At 45.0% G+C, this 20,372-nt stretch overlaps 1 protein-coding gene across 1 annotated transcript in view; it reads right to left on the reverse strand.

Annotated features, from left to right (window-relative positions):
• Positions 1-7,862: 7,862 nt before the first annotated feature.
• GFRA4 (GDNF family receptor alpha 4) overlaps positions 7,863-20,372 on the reverse strand; it is a 617,177-nt gene continuing 604,667 nt past the window's right edge. The window contains exons 7-9 of the mRNA XM_075346410.1: positions 17,089-17,223; positions 12,709-12,866; positions 7,863-8,866 (exon numbers count right to left, since the gene is read on the reverse strand). Coding sequence (XP_075202525.1) covers positions 8,723-8,866; positions 12,709-12,866; positions 17,089-17,223 — 437 coding nt within the window. The 3' untranslated portion in view covers positions 7,863-8,722. The remainder of the gene's footprint in view (positions 8,867-12,708; positions 12,867-17,088; positions 17,224-20,372) is intronic.

Below are 20,372 nucleotides of genomic sequence, written 5' to 3' on the forward strand. Positions count from 1 at the left end.
TGTGTGTGTGTATGCAGCTACATAGTGTGTGTGTGTGTGTGTCAAGCTACATTGTATGTGTTTCTGTTGGATGATACTTTTGAGTGTTTTTGTGCGATTCTGTTTCTGAGTATAAAAGGAACTCTGCCTTGACGTGTTTACGTCACTAAAAAATTTAGTATCTCATAGGAAGTAACACACTCCTTGAATTGAAAATTGGGAGGATTCAATGTATGTGTCTGTATGTCTGTCTTGATTTTTGTTTGGATGATTTGTGTTTTAAGGCCGCTTTACACGCTACAATATATCTTGCGATGTGTCGGCGGGGTCACGTCTTAAGTGACGCACATCCGGCATAGTAAGTTACATTGTAGCATGTAACAGCTATGTGCGATTGCGATTGAATGGTAAAACGCAGAGCCTGAGGCGGGGGGCATTAGCATAACGCATCCGTTGCTCTCTCATCGGATGCCATACGCTAATGTGGCTAGGGTACCGTCACACTTTATCGATGCTCCAGCGATCCTAACAGCAATATGACCTGGTCAGGATCGCTGGTGCGTTGCTACATGGTCGCTGGTGAGCTGTCAATCAGGCAGATCTCACCAGTGACCAGCCCCCAGCCAGCAGCGACTCGTGGAAGCGATGCTGCGCTTGGTAACTTGGGTAAATATCGGGTAACCAAGCGCGTGGTTAGCTGATATTTAACTTGGTTACCAGAGCACACCGCTTAGCGCTGGCTACCTGCACTCGTAGCCAGACTACACATTGGGTTAATAAACAAACCGCTGTGCTTATTTACCCGATCTGTACTCCGGCTACGTGTGCAGGGAGCAGGGAGCCGGCACTGGCAGCATGAGAGCGGTGGACGCTGGTAACCAAGTTAAATATCGGGTAACCAGGTGCTTGGTTACCTGATATTTACCTTAGTTACCAAGCGCAGCATCGCTTCCACGCGTCGCTGCTGGCTGGGGGTTGGTCACTGGTGATATCTGCCTGTTTGACAGCTCAACAGCGACCATGTAATGACGCAGCAGCGATCCTGATAAGGTCATATCGTCATTGTGATCGCTGCTACGTCGCTACATGTGACCTAGGCTTAACACTAGAACTACTGACTTTTTTTGACTACTTGAATACATAGTGCGAAGTAGTCAAAATGACTACCTCAGTAGTTCTAGTGTTAAGCAGCTGGAGTACCGCCGTGGTTTTGAGCCATAAAGAGCTGGAGGCAGCCATCAACACGCCTTTCCCCATGTGTTATTTTCTTTGTTATGGCTTTGCACCATCCCCACCCAAAAACCTGCCATGGCTACCTTTTTTGGGAAAGAAGAGTAAGGGTACCTTCACACTTTAGCGATGCATCAGCGATCCGACCAGCGATCTGACCTGGTCAGGATCGCTGCTGCATCGCTACATGGTCGCTGGTGAGCTGTCAAACAGGCAGATCTCACCAGCGACCAGTGACCAGCCCCCAGCCAGCAGCACACGTGCAAGCGACGCTGCGCTTGCACGGAGCCGGCGTCTGGAAGCTGCGGACACTGGTAACTAAGGTAAACATCGGGTATGGTTACCCGATGTTTACATTAGTTACCAGCGCACACCGCTTAGCTTTGCTCTCCTAGCTACAGTACACATCAGGTTAATTAACCCGATGTGTACAGCAGCTACATGTGCAGAGAGCCGGAGCCGGCAGCACAGGCAGCGTGAGAGCTGTGGAGGCTGGTAACCACCTTGGTTACCCGATGTTTATCTTGGATACAGCTTACCTCAGCTGTCAGATGCCGGCTCCTGCTCGCTTCATTTTGTCGCTCTCTCGCTGTCACACACAGCGATCTGTGTGTCACAGCGGGAGAGCGCCTTTGAAGAAAATGAACCAGGGCTGTGTGTAACGAGCAGCGATCTCGCAGCAGGGGCCAGATCGCTGCTCATTGTCACACACAGCGAGATCGCTAATGATGTCACTGCTGCGTCACAAAAAGCGTGACTCAGCAGCGATCTCGGCAGCGAGCTCGCTGTGTGTGAAGCACCCCTAATTCTGTGTATATACTTAGCAAATATCTATCAAGAACCACAATAGATTATAAGACATTGAGAATTTCCTCAAGGCACACTGAGGTTTTAGCAAACAGTGCTTCTACAAATGTTAACTCAAGATAAGAAATTCACAGTTCCCTACTTGTCCACCCTACTAAACAAAGCAATCCAAACGATGCAGATAAAATGAAAAGGTGTATTTATTTAGGTAAAATAAATCAAACAGTAAAAAATTGTGAGGGGCCATGTAAAGGTCCAGTCACACTAAAGGCCCCGTCACACTAAGCAACATCGCTAGCAACATCGCTGGTAACGAACAACTTTTGTGACGTTGCTAGCGATGTTGCTGTGTGTGACATCCAGCAACAACCTGGCCCCTGCTGTGAGGTCGTTGGTTGTTGCTGAATGTCCTGGGCCATTTTTTAGTTGTTGGTGTCCTGCTGTGAAGCACAGATCGCTGTGTGTGACAGCGAGACAGCAACAACTAAATGTGCAGGCAGCAGGAGCCGGCTTCTGCGGAGGCTGGTAACCAATGTAAACATCGGGTAACCAAGAAGCCCTGTCCTTGGTTACCCGATATTTACCTTTGTTACCAGCCTCCTCCGCTCTCACTGTCAGTGCCGGCTCCTGCTCTGTGCACATTTAGCTGCAGCACACATCAGGTAATTAACCCGATGTGTGCTGTAACTAGGAGAGCAAGGAGCCAGCGCTAAGCATTGTGCGCTGCTCCCTGCTCTGTGCACATTTAGCTGCAGCACACATCAGGTAATTAACCCGATGTGTGCTGTAACTAGGAGAGCAGGGAGCCAGCGCTAAGCATTGTGTGCTGCTCCCTGCTCTGTGCACATGTAGCTGCAGCACACATCATGTAATTAACCCGATGTGTGCTGTAACTAGCAAGGAGCCAGCGCTAAGCATTGTGCGCTGCTCCCTGCTCTGTGCACATTTAGCTGCAGCACACATCGGGTTAATTAACCTGATGTGTGCTGTAACTAGGAGACTGGGGGCTGGTCACTGGTTGCTGGTGAGCTCACCAGCAACTCGTGTAGCCACGCTCCAGCGATCCCTGCCAGGTCAGGTTGCTGGTGGGATCGCTGGAGCGTCGCAGTGTGACATCTCACCAGCAACCTCCTAGCAACTTACCAGCGATCCCTATCGTTGTTGGGATCGCTGGTAAGTTGCTTAGTGTGACTGGACCTTAAGCAACTTACCAGCGATCCCAACAACGATAGGGATCGCTGGTAAGTTGCAAGGAGGTTGCTGGTGAGATGTCACACTGCGACGCTCCAGCGATCCCACCAGCAACCTGACCTGGCAGGGATCGCTGGAGCGTGGCTACACGAGTTGCTGGTGAGCTCACCAGCAACCAGTGACCAGCCCCCAGCGCCGCGTGGAAGATGCTGCGCTTGGTAACTAAGGTAAATATCGGGTAACCAACCCGATATTTACCTTGGTTACCAGCGCACGCAGCTACACGTGCAGAGAGCAGGGAGCAGCGCACACTGAGCGCTGGCTCCCTGCTCTCCTAGTTACAGCACACATCGGGTTAATTACCCGATGTGTACTGCAGCTACATGTGCACAGAGCAGGGAGCAGCGCACAATGCTTAGCGCTGGCTCCCTGCTCTCCTAGCTACAGCACACATCAGGTTAATTAACCCGATGTGTCCTGCAGCTACATGTGCACAGAGCAGGGAGCAGCGCACAATGCTTAGCGCTGGCTCCTTGCTCTCCTAGTTACAGCACACATCGGGTTAATTAACCCGATGTGTCCTGCAGCTACATGTGCACAGAGCAGGAGCCGGCACTGACAGTGAGAGCGGCGGAGGCTGGTAACAACGGTAAATATCGGGTAACCAAGGACAGGGCTTCTTGGTTACCCGATGTTTACTGTGGTTACCAGCCTCCGCAGAAGCCGGCTCCTGCTGCCTGCACATTTAGTTGTTGCTGTCTCGCTGTCACACACAGCGATCTGTGCTTCACAGCGGGACAGCAACAACTAAAAAATGGCCCAGGACATTCAGCAACAACCAACGACCTCACAGCAGGGGCCAGGTTGTTGCTGGATGTCACACACAGCAACATCGCTAGCAACGTCACAAAAGTTGTTCGTTAGCAGCGATGTTGCTAGCGATGTTGCTTAGTGTGACGGGGCCTTAAATGAAGGCAAACAAACCAAATTTTCTAAAGTGTTTACAACATAAAATAATATAGCAAACATGAGTTACAGCAAGGATGGAGGGAGTAAGACCAGACCACACATATTCATCCTGCCATGCCACTCGACCGGCATCAGACATAAAGTAAGTTGCAAAATGATCCCTCATTGCGCATACAGCGGCCGTTGTACGAAGGCCAACATTGTCATAATCGTCAAGAGTGAGTTCAACATCAGCAGGGTCCATAACAAGCCTTTCTTTACTTATTACGTAGTTGTGGAGAACTACGCACGCTTTACCAACATCATCCACCGTATCTGTTTTTAGTTGAATGGCTGTTGTCAGAATGCGTCACTTTCCAGTCATTCTACCAAATGCGCGTTCCACCATCCTTCGTGCCCTCGTTAGCCGGTAATTGAAAATCCTTTTGGCTTGATTGAGGCCACGGCTGGAGTATGGTTTCAGAAGATTTCCACACATTTGAAATGCTTCATCGCCAACCAATACGAACGGCAGTGGTGGTTCAGATGTGTCCGGAAGGGGTCTGGGTGGTGGAAAATTGAAATCATTACTGTATAAACGGCGGCCCATTGCAGACTGCTTGAAGACCTGGAGCGGCCGTATGCTCCAATGTCCACAGCAACAAATTGATATTGGGCATCGACTATTGCCATTAATACTACGGAAAAATATTTTTTATAGTTATAAAATTGGGACCCACTACCCGATGGTTTTAAAATCCTGATATGTTTGCCATCAACCGCACCAAGACAGTTCGGAAATTGACAGACTTCCATAAACTTCTCAGAGATTGACAGCCATTGCTCCGTGGTTGGATAGGGGATGAATTCGGGCTGTAGCACTTCCCACAAAGCATGACAGGTCTCCTTCACAATTCCAGATGCCGCTGATATCCCCACTCTAAACTGGAAGTGTAGTGAAGATAAACTTTCTCCGGTTGCTAAGAATCTGTGTTAAACAAGGAAAAATAAATACATAAATAAATAAATCCAACCACACAGAAAAAAAAAAGGGCAGGTCACAGTTAACCCCTTCAGCCCCCGGGCACTTTCCGTTTTTGCGTTTATGTTTTTTGCTCCCCTTCTTCCGATAGCCGTAACTTTTTTATTTTTCCATCAATCTTGCCATATGAGGGCTTGGATTTTGCAGGACCAGTTGTACTTTTAAAAAGAAAATAAAAGTGTACTGTAAAACAGCCAAAAAATTCCAAGTGCGGAAAAATTGCAAACAAAAAAGGGGTCGTACAATAGTCTTTGGGATATTTTATTCACTGTGTTCACTATATGGTAAAAATGATGTATCTATGTGATGCCTGAGGTCAGTGCGAGTTTGTAGACACCAAACATGTATAGGTTTACTTGTATCTAAGGGGTTAAAAAAATCACAAGCTTGTCCAAAAAAAGTGTTTTTTAATTTTTAAAATTTTTTTTTTTATTTTACTAGTCCCCCTAGGGTGCTATAGCGATCAGCAATCCAATCGCTCTGCACTATCGGCAGATCACAGCTACAGAGCTGAGAACTGCAGATTTGGTGCTTTACTTTCAATGCCGGCTGTATTCCGGCATTGAAAGGAAGTGAGTCATGTTAGCTACAGGCGTCATCACAAGACCCTGTGCTACCATGGCAACCACCAAAAGTCACGCGATCATGTCACGTGACTTACGGTGGGGGCGGGGTACGTAACTGTTATGGCGGCGCGCATATACATATCGCTGCCAGATTTTGGCAGCGAAATGTAAGGGGTTAATGGCCGCGGGTGGAAGCGATTCCACCCGCGGCTAGCAGGCACACATGTCAGCTGTTGTAAAACAGCTGATATGTGCGTGGATAGCCACCGCCTGCCAACGGCAGGGGGCGGGGATTAACGGCACACGATCCATGACGTACCCAGTACGTCATGGGTCGTTAAGGGGTTAAAAAACAACAACACAGCTCTCAATCTATTAGAACAAATATGGAAACAAAACTTATGTGATGTTAAACAATACATAACACGACACGCAATAATATAGAAATGCCATACCTTAAAGTCAACATAAGACGCTGCTCTGCAGAAATTGCCCTTCGTAATTTGGTGTCCTGTTTTGTAATTAAACTTTGCACGCGTTGCAACAGTTCATCAAAAGTAGGCTTGGACATGCGGAAGTAGTCCATAAACTTGTCTGGGTGGTTGCAGAGATCTGGGTACAAAGAAGAGAATGCACCTCGTGTCGGACGACGTGAATTCAGTGGATGCAGCCAATAGCGCCGACGTCTCTGTACCCATCTTCTGATTCGCTCCTTTTCCACCGCTCGAGCTCGCAATAGACAAAGGTCAAAATCCATATCCACATTCATATTGAAATCCACAATGTCAGACATTCTCTCAGCGTGCTAGCAAGAAATGTGATCCAGAGACCAGTAGAACAATGTATATATACCTTTGTGGGTGTTGTGGAAAAAAACGGATCCGTTCAAATTGGACAAAAAAACGCATTTAAACGCATGTAACTGCAAGTAAAACGGTCCGTTATTATGCTGGATCCGTTGACGGATCCAGTAAAATAACGCAATGTTGACTTGCGTTTGTGTGCGTTTTTCTTTATAAAAACAGGATCCGTTTTTGCGCTAAAAAAACGTTATGGACGCATGTTAAATAAACGTAGTGTGAAAGCAGCCTAAGTCCCCACTAGGTGGAGGCATCACAGGTGCAGGAGGAGCAAATCACACACACACTTCCAAAGCATGGAAGGGGCGAGTGCTAGATGGTAAAACTGCACACTGATGGCTTGCATAGAGCGCTGTTCACACATGCAGATGCACAGTCACAAGCCCGCAGCCTATTAGATCAGGCGGGCTGCCAAGCCGTACTCCATCTGTGCACCATACAGGGACAGGACCTCTAATATGCAAGGCCTAACAGAAAGGGGCCTGGCCGCATTCTGTACAAAAAATATGAGGTTTTAGTTGGTATTATGGCCAGAATACCGAAGCCTACAACCCTCATCACGGGAACCTCATGCTTTTAGGTCTCTACACTAAATATAAAAATAGCAACAAAAAGAGGAATAAATATCCTCCAAAAATTCAGTATTACTTACAGCAAAGAGGGGCAGCAGCTGTACAATTTAGCAATCGCCCCCTCCATGTTTTGGAAGTGTGTGTGTGATTTGCTCCTCCTGCACCTGTGATGCCTCCACTTAGTGCATACTGCTAGAGTAGTAGTTTTTGGCCTGGGCGATGTACAACTGCTGCCCTTCTTTGCTGTAAGTAATGCTTAATTTTTGGAGGATATTTATTCCTCTTTTAGTTGCTATTTTTATCTTCAGATGGAGACTACTAAAAGATCTAAATAGAGGTGGTTAGGTGTGACAACTTAAACACCCAAATCTTCGAATGGATTGTTTTGTAACCTGCTCACCCAACAGCTTCAGATGGGGGTCCCTCTGCTTCCACACCATTACTCAGTTAATCCTATTTTTGAAGATTCGGGAACACTTACATTAAGCACCAAGACCACCTTCTCCGAGTGTAAAAAAAAGCCCCCTTTAAACTTGGGCATCGTTTGGGGTAATGACGAGAAAAAAAAACAAAAAACTTTGAAAATCCCCAAAATTTCACACTCATAAAAAACATATAACCACATAAAATTAAAGACAACGTTGACACTCGGGATTGTATAGTACAATTTAATGCTACTTTCCAAAAAAAAAAAAAGGGAAAAAAAGAAAATTAAATTTTTTATTCATGAGATCTTCAGTTATTAAAGGAAAAAAAAAAAAGTACCGGGGAGCGGGAGAGGGTTATGATAAAATAAAACTCTGTTGACTTAAGACGAAGCAAATTTGTAATATATTGTGAAAGCTAAATTATATCTTATCTTGTAGAAATTGTCTCAGACGGCCGTCAAGAAAAGGTTCCATGGCGTGTTGAGGAATACAAGCACTTAAGATGACAACTTAAGAGAGCCATGTCCTTCATGGTATGACTTGTTCTTGCGTTGTCCTTTAAGAGATGAACCCATACATGATATTTACACATCGTTACTCCTGCCCGCATCCAGAATGTAGAAAATAAGTGTCCATATAATGCAAACAGAGTAGACCGCAATTTCCGAATCTTTGATGCACTTGAGGAACATCATCTCAACAACTCCATCCAAGAAAGTTTTTGATTCCACCCAAAGTTACGCTCTACGAAATACTTGTCCTTGTGCTCTGCTGAGTCTCAATAGACATTTGTGCTTTTTAGATGCTCCACTTCACCCCCACAGGCACGGCTGGCACAAACACCAATATTCCAGACGACTCCACGGGACTGCCACCCGGCCTTCCAAAAAACCGTCTGAAAATCAAGTCCGAGGCTCCAAGAGACGTTTCCTTATTATTTCAAAAGACGATAAATGAAAGGAAGGACTTTTAAGATTACCATGAACTAACATAAAAAAATAGAGAAGACACAGTTTTTTGTTTTTCTCCCAGAAATTTGTTTTTTTTTCTTTCTTTTTTTTTTTTTTTTTAGTGTAAAATGAGAAACTCTCCAACGTTTTCAGATAAAGATTTGAAAAAATAGAGTGAAGAGCAAGGGACATCCACCATTGATCAACTGGGAGCTGGAAGATGGGCCAAGAGAATTGAAGACCTCAGATTTGATTTCGTTGGATCCGACGAGGAAAGGTTCCTCCTTTGAAACCTTAAGAAGAAAAACATTTTTGTCAAGTAATAGTCAATAGAAAAAATAATAATACATACGTACATACAACTGTGGGACCTTTCGAAGGCCCAGAACGGAAAACTCTTTAAAAATACATGTCTATTTAGATATTGGATTCTGTGATAAACCCAAAATTTGATTCAAAAATTAAAAAAAAGAAAAAAAAATATACTAAAAAGTGGTTCTCATTTTTCTAGAGTCTATTGGCCTTAAAATGGCTGACCAGATGTGGAAACACTGTAGTGGTGCTGCATGGAAGAACACTTAATGTTATATTTACCCAAACATTACAGCTGACTATCGAGGATCCTAGTGGAGGAGACACTTTGTGATCAGCTTATTGTCAAGGGACAGTTCTCCCCATTGCAAGATAAAAGCCTATTTCTCTGAAGGCATCGTCTGGGTGCGGGAGTATTTATTCTAAGAATGGGTGTACAAGTTAGGACCACACAGTTTTCAATCCCTAATGACATATTATACTCTTTATACTGTATATAGATTGTCAAAAATTGGGAATCATGAGCTAAATGTGCATAGATCTGACGCTCTTACAAAGCAGAAGAAGCAGCTGAAAATGTAACTGTTCTTTAAGGGAGTGGCTGCAGCTCCTTTGCTGTTACTGACAGCAGAGGATGTCACTCCTTCCATAGAGGGATAAACACAAGATCAAGGGACATGAAGAGACTGACTAGCCTACTGAATTGGCAATACCTTCTGGGATAACCTTCATGAATTGATAAACCAAACCACTCAATACCATGAACCAGGACACCAATAATCTAGGGCTGAGGTGGGCAATTAATTTTCTAGAGCGGCCACATGAGAGACCATGGTGTGGTAGGCTGAACCAATAGGCTGAAATTAACTCTGCTCAATATTTATATTAACATATTAATTATAATTATTATATAGAAATATTATTTGTATTACTTAATATTGAGTAGAATTAAGTATGTGGACATCCCGGTATATACCGTATGACCTACCACACAGCCCCCTACATACATGATGAGCCACTACATAACCCCATATATACAGTAGGAGCCTCCACGTAACCCCCATATACAGTATGAGCCCCTTACATAGGCTCCGTACATTCAGGATTAGCACTCACAAAGATATGAGACCCCATATAGCCTCCTAAATACATTATGAGCCTTCACATAGCCTCGTATATAAAGTATGATACCTACATAGCCTCATATATACAGCATGAGCCCCCTGTAGTGTCATAAACATAGTATGAGCTCCACATAGCCTCCTATATATATATATTATGAGCCTTCGATATACAGTATGATACCTACATAGCCTCCTATATACAGCATGAGCCCCCCGTAGCCTCCTAACCACAGAATGAGCCCCAAATAATCTCCTATATACATTATGAGCCCCACATAGCTATCTGTATAAATTATTTGCCACCCATAGCCTCCTATATGCATTACAAGCCCCACAAAACCTCCTGTATTTATTATGAGTCCTGAAATAGCCTCCAACATACTTTATGAGTCCCACACACAGCCCCCCTATATATATACAGCATGAGCCCCCACATAGCCTTCTATATACTTTAATTGCCTCACATAGCCCCCTATATATGTGATGCCCTGGACTAGTCTGGTCGTCCCAGGTAGTCCCACACACACACACCCTCCCTAAAAAGGTGACAGCAGCCAAACTACAAAACCCTTGTCACCTCCCTCCAGGTTTGATGTCCACACCAGGGGGCGGAGCCAGGTGGTTGGCTCCGCCCACCGAAGAGTTCACAGGCCTGGAGGCGGGAAAAACAGGAGTTCTAAGTAGATTAGCTTTGACAGTGGAGTGGAGTAGTCAAGTTCAAGGACAGACCTGTGACCAGACCTGCCAGAGTCTACCAGGTGTCTGGGTTGGACCCCAGTCACCTCTGGCAAGGAGGCAGACGGTGGTGGCCGCCTGCAGGAGCTGGGATTACAGCCGGTGGAACCGTAGGGACCGGGATCGGGCGGTGGCCCGCCGGTACTGAACCGGGGAACCGATTGGAAACCGGAGCACCAGGAGGGGTACTCAGACCCAGTACGAGGCCCAGAAACAACTAGGCTAAGTCGAATCAACTGATTGAGGACTCATTAAAGCCACCGCCAAGGCATAGAGATCCAAGGGGCCAGCGTCTGCGGGCAAACAGGGCTCTCCCGACACACAGCAAGCCGGGGAGCGGACTACCGTTGGTTAGGCATAGGAGTCATAACGTCTACACTAAAGAGGTGCAGGAGAAAGGCGGAAACCACCAACCTATTAAGGGAGAAGCTGCAGCCGGCTGCGGGCACCGTTCATCCTCCCGTTTGGTTTACCAGAGACTCCAGTGTGTTGTATCATAGTGAGTACACCAGTGCCTACGGGCCGCGCACCGCGCCGCACCGCACTAGCACCCAGCACGCACCTGCTCCCCCGCCTCAGTATCTCCCTCGGGCCCCCGGGACTATCCCTCCCCTACCCACAGAGGGGTCAACACCAAGCTGCGCAACACCATCCCCGGGAGGCCGAGTCAACGACAGCGGTGGTGTCCATCCATTCACCACAACCCGTGGGTGGCGTTACGAACTTAAATCCCCTACAAACCACCGCGGCTCCGGCCGTGGAACTCCCCACTGAAGTCCCTGCGTGTAGCGCCAACCCCCTTTCAGAGCGACGTGACCCCCGGGTCCGTGGAGAGCTCGAGCCACCCACCGACGAGCACGGATCCGTTACATTATGAGCTCTCAACAAATCCACCTTTGCACACATATTTTATATATATATATATATATATATATATATGTATGAGTCTGTGTCGAGTTTACCCCTGAGGACACCAGTCGCGTTGTTGTCGTGTGATGTGGCATGACTTGTGTCTTGGGTAGTACCAGGTCGTCTGGCGGAGAACGTCACTGGGGTCCCTGAAAGAGCGCCTGAGATGGAGGCCAAGCTTTAAACACTAGCCTGGTTCTTTGCCCGTGAGAGGGCATAGCGACTGGCGGCCCTATAGGCCCAGTTGCTGGTGCATTTCCCACCAACCCTGAAAGAAGTCTCGACACCAAAATGATTTGCAATCCTGAGGGAAAACCCTGAACCCCAAAAGCATACTCCCCACTATCAGAGCGCAGTCAGCAGAGGAGCAGTTGTGGAAAAGAAGGGAATGGAGTCAGAAGCTGTGGAGATCCAGTTGTGCTCGTTGCACCTGATTAGCGGAATAGTTCCAGAACCCTGAGGATCACATATAAGCAGCCTAAGACCCACATGTCCGGGACTCCCCCTGTTAAGCTGAAGAAAATTATTTATCCCCTACCCCATTTGTTGCGCTCTACGCGCAACCCCACTGCTGGTTTGAGGGACATTGCGGCAGCGAGAGGGTTGCACACCCTTCTCCAGAGACTAGACTCAATCCAGAAAAAGAATCTGCAGTGCAGGCTAATGAAAAAAAAGGAACATCTGCACATAATCTTGATTCAAATTTCCTACTAATTTATACTACAGTGTGTATCTCCATGGTAACAGACTACAAACAAATCTCATGTTGTCAGATCCCACAGTCGCGTCTTACAAAATTTCCCGTGGCAAGTAAAATAAAAGGAACATAAAAAAGGGCAACTATTCAAGTAGTTTTCATTAAAAATGTCTGATTTTTTGTAGGAGATCTTTAATAAAACTATTAATAAAGTTACCTAATGTTTTACTTTAAATGCACTGGAGCGATCAATAGAATTGGTTGCAAAAGTGCACACACCCTTACGAAGTATAAATTCACCACTGACCTAATGGTAAGATGCATAAAAAAATGACATAAAAAAATGTGATGTTGTTACCTTTGTGGGCTGGACATAGACGTTGACACTTTCCTTTACGGCAGGGACAGAGGCATTGGTATACTTTTCCTCCTTGTGTCTGGGTGTGGTAGAGGCCACAGATGGGGTCAGTGCCATATTTAGATTGGTCCCATTCCCAAAAGCATGAATAGAGTTTTCTAAAAAGCAAAAAAAATCAGTTAAAAAGTCACAATCGATATAAAAGCACACGAAGACATAAACAGTTAAAACTCCATATAGAATAATACACTGGACTGAACACGAGGTGATACAGGCCAGCGATTTATTCTGAGCGGTCATTAGCCAGCTTGTGGGGAAATCAGTTTTCTGCGAGCTTGATCAGATGTTCAGCTGTGAGGTGGAACAAGCGATGGCCGCCCGAGCCAATAAAGAGGCCAGTGATTGAATCAAAAAGACAAATGCACAACATTAAACTTTACCCTCTCCAAACAGACCTGGAGCACGGAGACCTCCACACAGCTGCTGCTGCCCCCTCTAATGACTGCGCTCACCAGAGTTTTATAAAACTTTCCAAACTGTTACATTGGGAAATTGATAGTAACTAGAGACTGTAAAAGTCCAGATCCACGTGGGTTCAAAAGTACCCGATTGCCAGGCCTGGGTCCGGAGTGCGGCTGCAGGTCGCTATTTTTAGGCTTGGGGGGCCCAATAAGCATGCGAGTTGCTCATTCTACTTCTGGGGCCACTCATTAGGCTCATGCATATTCACTGCTTCCCCTGCCCATCGGCAGTCACCGCGTCTGGGATTGGTTGTAGTCAGACGCACCCCCACCCTGTGTGACAGCATGTCTGACTGTAACTAATCACTGACCCTGATTAGTATAAAAATACATTAAAAAATTGGCGTAGAGTCCTCCATATTATGATATCCAGCATATATAAAGCATATGGCTACAGGCTGCAGCCCATAGCCGTGTGCTTATTGTGGCTGTGTATCAAAATAAGAGGAACCACATATGGCTTTTTTTTAAAATTAGTTAAATAAACAATTTAAAAAAATGACATGCAATCCTCCAAAGTTGATAGCCAGCCATGATAAAGCCCAACAGCTGGGAGCTGGTATTCTCAGGCTGGGGAGACCAATGCTTATTGGGCCCCCCCAGCCTAAAAATAGCAGCCTGCAGCCACTAAGGATTGTCACATCCATAGGATGGGACAATCCCAGAACTTTACCAGGCTGATTCCGATTACCCAATCGGGGTAACTCATCCACAATCGGAGTAATAAGGTGTTAATAATAGCTCACAGCTGCCATTAAGCACTAGATTAGTATTGGGAGGAGTATATGAAAACACAAACACTGGAAAAATCCTTTTTTTGAAATGAAATACAAGAATAACTAAAATCTTTTACCAATTTATTACTCCCCAATAACCCCCCAGCAAGCAGGCATAGAACATGACTGCCTACTGTAAGCTTCAGGCAAACACTGAGCCTCAGTGATGAGTGGTGATGTCACTCAAGTAATTTGCAGTCCCAACTGGAGGTTTACATGGTCCTCCACCTGTGACCATAGGTAATCTCACCTCAGGTGACCTCATTGATCTGCGTGAACTCACTTGAGTTAAGATCTCTGAGCTCACAGACCTGCATCTCCTAGCAGAAAACCATTTGTTTTTTTGACAAGATACAAATTTGGTGCTGAAATTTCTACAGCATATTCCTGCACCCAATCTACCACTCCTTGCAAAAAAAATGCATCAAAATACAATGCGGTTTTGATGCGATAGTGATGTGATTTTTTTTTGTCAGGAGGTGTAAATTGGGTTTACGAATATGGAGTAAAAATTTCAGCTACAAATCTTCATCTTTTCGCAAAAAAATGCACAAAAATGGTTTTAATGCCATTTCAGTGCAGTTTTCTGCCAAGACAAGAGGTGCAAATTTGGTGCTGAAATCTGGTGTAGACATTTATTCAGCAAATTTGCACCTCCTGGCAGAAAACTGCACCAAAATGCCATCAAAACCTTTTTTTGTGCATTTTTTTGCCAAGAGATGCAGATTTGGTACTAAAATTTTTACACTATATTCCTGCGCCAAATCTACACCTCCTGGCAAAAAAAAATGCATCAAAATCGTATGCGGTATGATACGGTATTGATGCGGGTTTTTTTTCCAGAAGATGTAGATTGGGTGCAAAAATATGGTGTAATGCAGGTCTCTGAACTCAGTCGCTACACCTGAGGTGTGATCACTCAGTTCAATGAGGTCACCTGAGGTCAGGTTACCTGCGATCACAGGTGGAAGACAGTAAGGACCTCCAGCTGTAACCGCAAATGACCTGAGTGACCTGAGTGACATCACCACTCATCGCTGAGGCTCAGTCTCTGCCTGAAGCCCACAGTGGGCGGTCATGTTCTATGCCCACTTGCTGTGCCTTCAGTAATGTAGCAGAGCTGGAATCGTTGTGGGACCTAGTGTGCATTACATTGGATCTGGGCGTTTTGGGGGTTAATAAAAAGGGTGAAAGAGGGTTCTTTTTTGTGATTTATTTGAAAAATCAAAAACACCATAAAAATCCTTTCTTTTCACTTATAGATTAGTAATGGGGGAGGGTCTCACAGACGCCTCCCATTAGTAATCTAGAGATTAGTGGCAGCTGTAAGCTGTTATTAATACCTTATTACTCCGACTGCCACCATACCAGGGCAATTGAATTTTATCTACCCTATAAGTCAGATTTGGGCAAAGTGCAGTCCGCAAGGCACATGTGGTCCATTGGCTGTTCCTGTCCAGCCCACAGATCTGGATAGCCAAAGGGCTGGAAACAGTCGTGTCCTGCTACATACTACAGTTGCTACAGTTGTACAGAGCCTCAACACACTGCACAGACCGGAGCAGCAGGTCATTCTGTGTGGGGGATATTGTGGGGACATCATACTTGTGTGGAGAGCTGTGTGTGGAGTCATCATACTGTGTAGGGTGCTTTGTGGGGACATTATACAGCATGAGGGGGCTATGTGGGGACATCATTCTATATAGGGGACATCATACTGTGTGGATGGCTGTGTGGATTCATCATAGTGTGTAAGGTGCTTCGTGGGAACATTATTCAGCATGGGGGTTATGTGGGGACATATTAATGTTTGTGATGCTGTGTGGAGCCATTCCATTGAATGATGGAACTTTGTGGGGACATCCTACTGTTTAAGGGTCCGTGTGGGGATATCTTACTGTTTAAGGGGCTATGTGGGGACATCTTACTGTTTAAGGGTCTGTGTGGGGACATCCTACTGTTTAAGGGTCTGTGTGGGGACATCCTACTGTTTAAGGGTCTATGTGGGGACATCCTACTGTTTAAGGGTCTGTGCGATGACATCCTACTGTTTAAGGGGCTATGTGAGGACATCTTACTGTTTAAGGGGCTATGTGGGGACATCCTACTGTTTAAGGGGCTATGTGGGGACATCTTACTGTTTAAGGGTCTGTGTGGGGACATCCTACTGTTTAAGGGTCTGTGTGGGGACATCTTACTGTTTAAGGGTCTGTGTGGGGACATCCTACTGTTTAAGGGGCTATGTGGGGACATCTTACTGTTTAAGGGTCTGTGTGGGGACATCCTACTGTTTAAGGGTCTGTGTGGGGACATCCTACTGTTTAAGGGTCTATGTGGGGACATCCTACTGTTTAAGGGTCTGTGCGATGACATCCTACTGTTTAAGGGGCTATGTGAGGACATCTTACTGTTTAAGGGGCTATGTGGGGACATCCTACTGTTTAAGGGGCTATGTGGGGACATCTTACTGTTTATGGGTCTGTGTGGGGACATCCTACTGTTTAAGTGTCTGTGTGATGACATCCTACTGTTTAAAGGCTATGTTGGGACATCATATGGTTTATGGGGCTGTGTGTGAGGTCATTATACTACGTGGGGAGCTTTGTGGGGGCATCATACTGAGTGAGGGGGGAAATGAACTGTGGGTACATCATACTGTGTGGAGGTTTTTTCTTTAGATACATCATACATTGTGGGGGTGGGGTTTGTGGGGACATTAGGAGCAATCAACAGGAAGTGAGTGCAGCTGCAATGCTCACTTCCTGTTAGGTGGGGAGACAGAAGCCGGCGCTGATTGGACATGGAACTCGCGTGACGTCGTAACGTCATGTGAGCCTTGGAACACAAGTGCTGATACCGCTGGAACCGCACTGGCTGCGGAGGTGAGTATAGTTTACTTTATTATTCCTGGGGGAAGCGTGCAATCAGAGGGGGTTGTCCTAGTACTGGACAAGCCCTTTAAGTATGATCTGTCTATCTATCTATCTATCTGACTAACTCTTCTCAAAACCTGATACTAGTTGACTCACCCTCATCTTAAGACCCTCCATGACTAAACACCTGAAATGTTCCTGGAAACTTACGTAGACAGATGTTGTTTGTGAAGAAGTGTAGGAAGTTCTCGCACTCCTCCTGCCGGTTTCCACTTGTGTTACATGTGCACCAAGGGGCGACACTTGAAGATGAATTGTCCACATAGTTGGGTGTGATAGGACTACCTGTAAACAATAGTACAGACATGTAAAACTGATGTGTACAACACTGTGACATTAGATATGCTAAACATAACCATACTACATTATATAGTGTGACGGTGCATGCTACCTCTCCATTCACTGCCTATAGGACTGGTGGAGATATTAGAGTACAGTGCTCCATTATATTTGTCAATCCCGCAGACAATGATTGAGGCGGCACTAACCAATGCTCCATTTAAACTTTTGGTGAGATCCATGGTTATTAGACACTTATCGCCTATCCTTTAAGAGTGGACTAATGACAAGGAAAGTAGAAGAACAACGGGAAAAGTATAGGACGGAAAGAAGAAATGGAGGACTAGAAGAAAATGTGGAGAAACCACAAGAAAGGAAAGAAGGTATAAAAGCCTAGGTGAATAAACAAGAAAAGGTGGAAGAACAAGATGAGAAAAGCAATGAAATGAGGAGCGAAATGGAGAATCTAGAGGAGAAGTCCAGGAACAAAATGGAAGGTGAAGGACAGAAGGGGAAATGGGGAAAAGAGAAATAGAGGAAGCTGAGGAGAAGTGGAGGAAAGAGAAGTGATGAGGGGAAATAAGACAAGGGATAGAAGAGGGAGAGAAAAGTTGATTATCAAGTTGATAAGTAGACTAACCAGAAGAGAAACGACGGAGAATCTAGACGAGGAGTGGAGGAACAAAAGGGAAGGTGAAGGACAGAAGGAGAAATGGGGAAAAGAGAAATAGAGGAAGCTGAGGAACAGTGGAGGAAAGATAAGTAAGGAGGAGAAATAAGACAAGGGGTAGAAGAGGGAGAGAGAAGTTGAGAATCAAGTTGATAAGTAGACTAACCAGAAGAGAAATGATAGAGAATCTAGACGAGAAGTGGAGGAACAAAAGGGAAGGTGAAGGACAGAAGGAGAAATGGGGAAAAGAGAAATAGAGGAAGCTGAGGAAATGTGGAGGAAAGTGAAGTAAGGAGGAGAAATAAGACAAGGGGTAAAAGAGGGAGAGAGAAGTTGAGGATCAAGTTGATAAGTAGACTAACCAGCAGAGAAATGATGGAGAATCTAGACGAGAAGAGGAGGAATAAAAGGGAAGGTGAAGGACAGAAGGAGAAATGGGGAAAAGAGAAATAGAGGAAGCCGAGGAGAAGTGGAGGAAGGAGAATTGATGAGGAGACATAAGACAAGGGGTAGAAGAGGAAGAGAGAAGTTGAGGATCAAGTTGATAAGTAGACTAACCAGAAGAGAAATGATGGAGAATATAGACGAGAAGTGGAGGAATAAAAGGGAAGGTGAAGGACAAAAGGAGAAATGGGGAAAAGAGAAATAGAGGAAGCTGGGGAAAAGAGAAATAGAGGAAGCTGGGGAGAAGAGGTGGAAGGAGAATTGATGAGGAGAAATAAGACAAGGGGTAGAAGAGGGAGAGAGAAGTTGAGAATCAAGTTGATAAGTAGACTAACCAGAAGAGAAATGATGGAGAATCTAGATGAGAAGTGGAGGAACAAAAGGGAAGGTGAGAAATGGGGAAAAGAGAAATAGAGGAAGCTGGGGAGAAATGGAGGAAAGAGAAGTGATGAGGAGAAATAAGACAAGGGGTAGAAAAGGGAGAGAGAAGTTGAGAATCAAGTTGATAAGTAGACTAACCAGAAGAGAAATGATGGAGAATCTAGACGAGAAGTGGAGAAACAAAAGGGAAAGTGAAGGACAAAAGGAGAAATGGGGAAAAGAGAAATAGAGGAAGCTGAGGAGAAGTGGAGGAAGGAGAATTCATGAGGAGAAATAAGTTAAGGGGTAGAAGAGGGAGAGAGAAGTTGAGAATCAAGTTGATAAGAAGACTAACCAGAAGAGAAATGGAGGAATGAAATAAGAGATTGAAGAATGAAAGGAGAAATGGAAGAAAAAGAAGAAAAGGTGGAGAAAGTGGTTCAAAAACAAGGAGAAATGGAAAAATAAGAAACCTGGATAAACCTAAAGAGAAGTAAAGGAATGAAAGGAAAAGTGGAGGAACGAGAGACAACGAAAGGACTGGAGAACCTGGAGAAGCGTGGACCTCAGTGGAGTAATGAAATAAGATAGGGAAAGATGGAGGAACCAGAGGATGGATGGAAAATGGTAAAGATGTGGTTAAATAGGAGGGAAAGGAAGTGAAGGAATGAAAGATCTGGAGGAGCTAAGCAGCAGAGTGGAGGATTGAGGTGCATTAGATGGTAGGAGAAGGCTACATTAGTGTTGATGAGATACGTTGAGGCCTTGTAGACACAGTTCGGATGTTGTGTGGTAGAAGCAAATGTGTTGGAGATTTAGGATCAATCCAGAACTAATTCACAAAGCAGTGGCCCGACCAGTCACACAAATCATGATTTTATTTATATATTTTTTTAAATAATTAAACAAAAACAACCTCTGGATTATGATGTGTCGGATACAATGATCATTTTGGAGCATTACAATTTCATGATATAGGTCATTGTTATCTTTTTACTTATTCTAATAAATAACCAAGAAGGTATAATATTGTTCCGTAACATAAACTGGTAATTTGCACCAAATACAGTATATCCCAAAAGTTAGTACACCCCCCACATTTTTGGAAATATTTTGTTATATCTTTTCATAGGACAACACTGCAGATCTGACCCTGTGATACAATGTACAGTGTCAGTGTGCAGCTTGTATAACAGGGTAAATCTGTTGTCCTCTAAATAACTCAACACACAGCCATTAATGTATAAACTGCTGTCAACAAAAGTGAGTACACCCATAAGTGAAAATGGCCAAATTGTGCCTAATTAGCCATGTTCCCTCCCCGATGTCATGTGACTCATTAGTGTTACAAGGTCTCCGGTGTGAATGGGGGCAGGGATGCTACATTAGGTGTTATCCCTCACACACTCTCTCATACTGGTCACTGGAAGCTCAATATAGCTCCTCATGGCAAAGAATTCTCTGAGGATCTGAAATAAAGAATTTTTGCTCTACCTAAAGATGGCCGAGGCTATAAGAAGATTGCCAGCAGCCTGACACTGAGCTGCAGCACGGTGGCCAAAACCATACAGAGGTATAACAAGACAGGATCCACTGAGAATAGGCCTCGCAATAGTTAACCAGAGAAGCTGAAGTCATAAGATCAGTGTCATATCCAGAGGTCGTTTCTTCAACATAGACA

The sequence above is a fragment of the Anomaloglossus baeobatrachus genome, chromosome 1 (genome assembly GCF_048569485.1).
Source record: "Anomaloglossus baeobatrachus isolate aAnoBae1 chromosome 1, aAnoBae1.hap1, whole genome shotgun sequence".
In the NCBI taxonomy this organism is placed as follows: Eukaryota; Metazoa; Chordata; class Amphibia; order Anura; family Aromobatidae; genus Anomaloglossus; species Anomaloglossus baeobatrachus.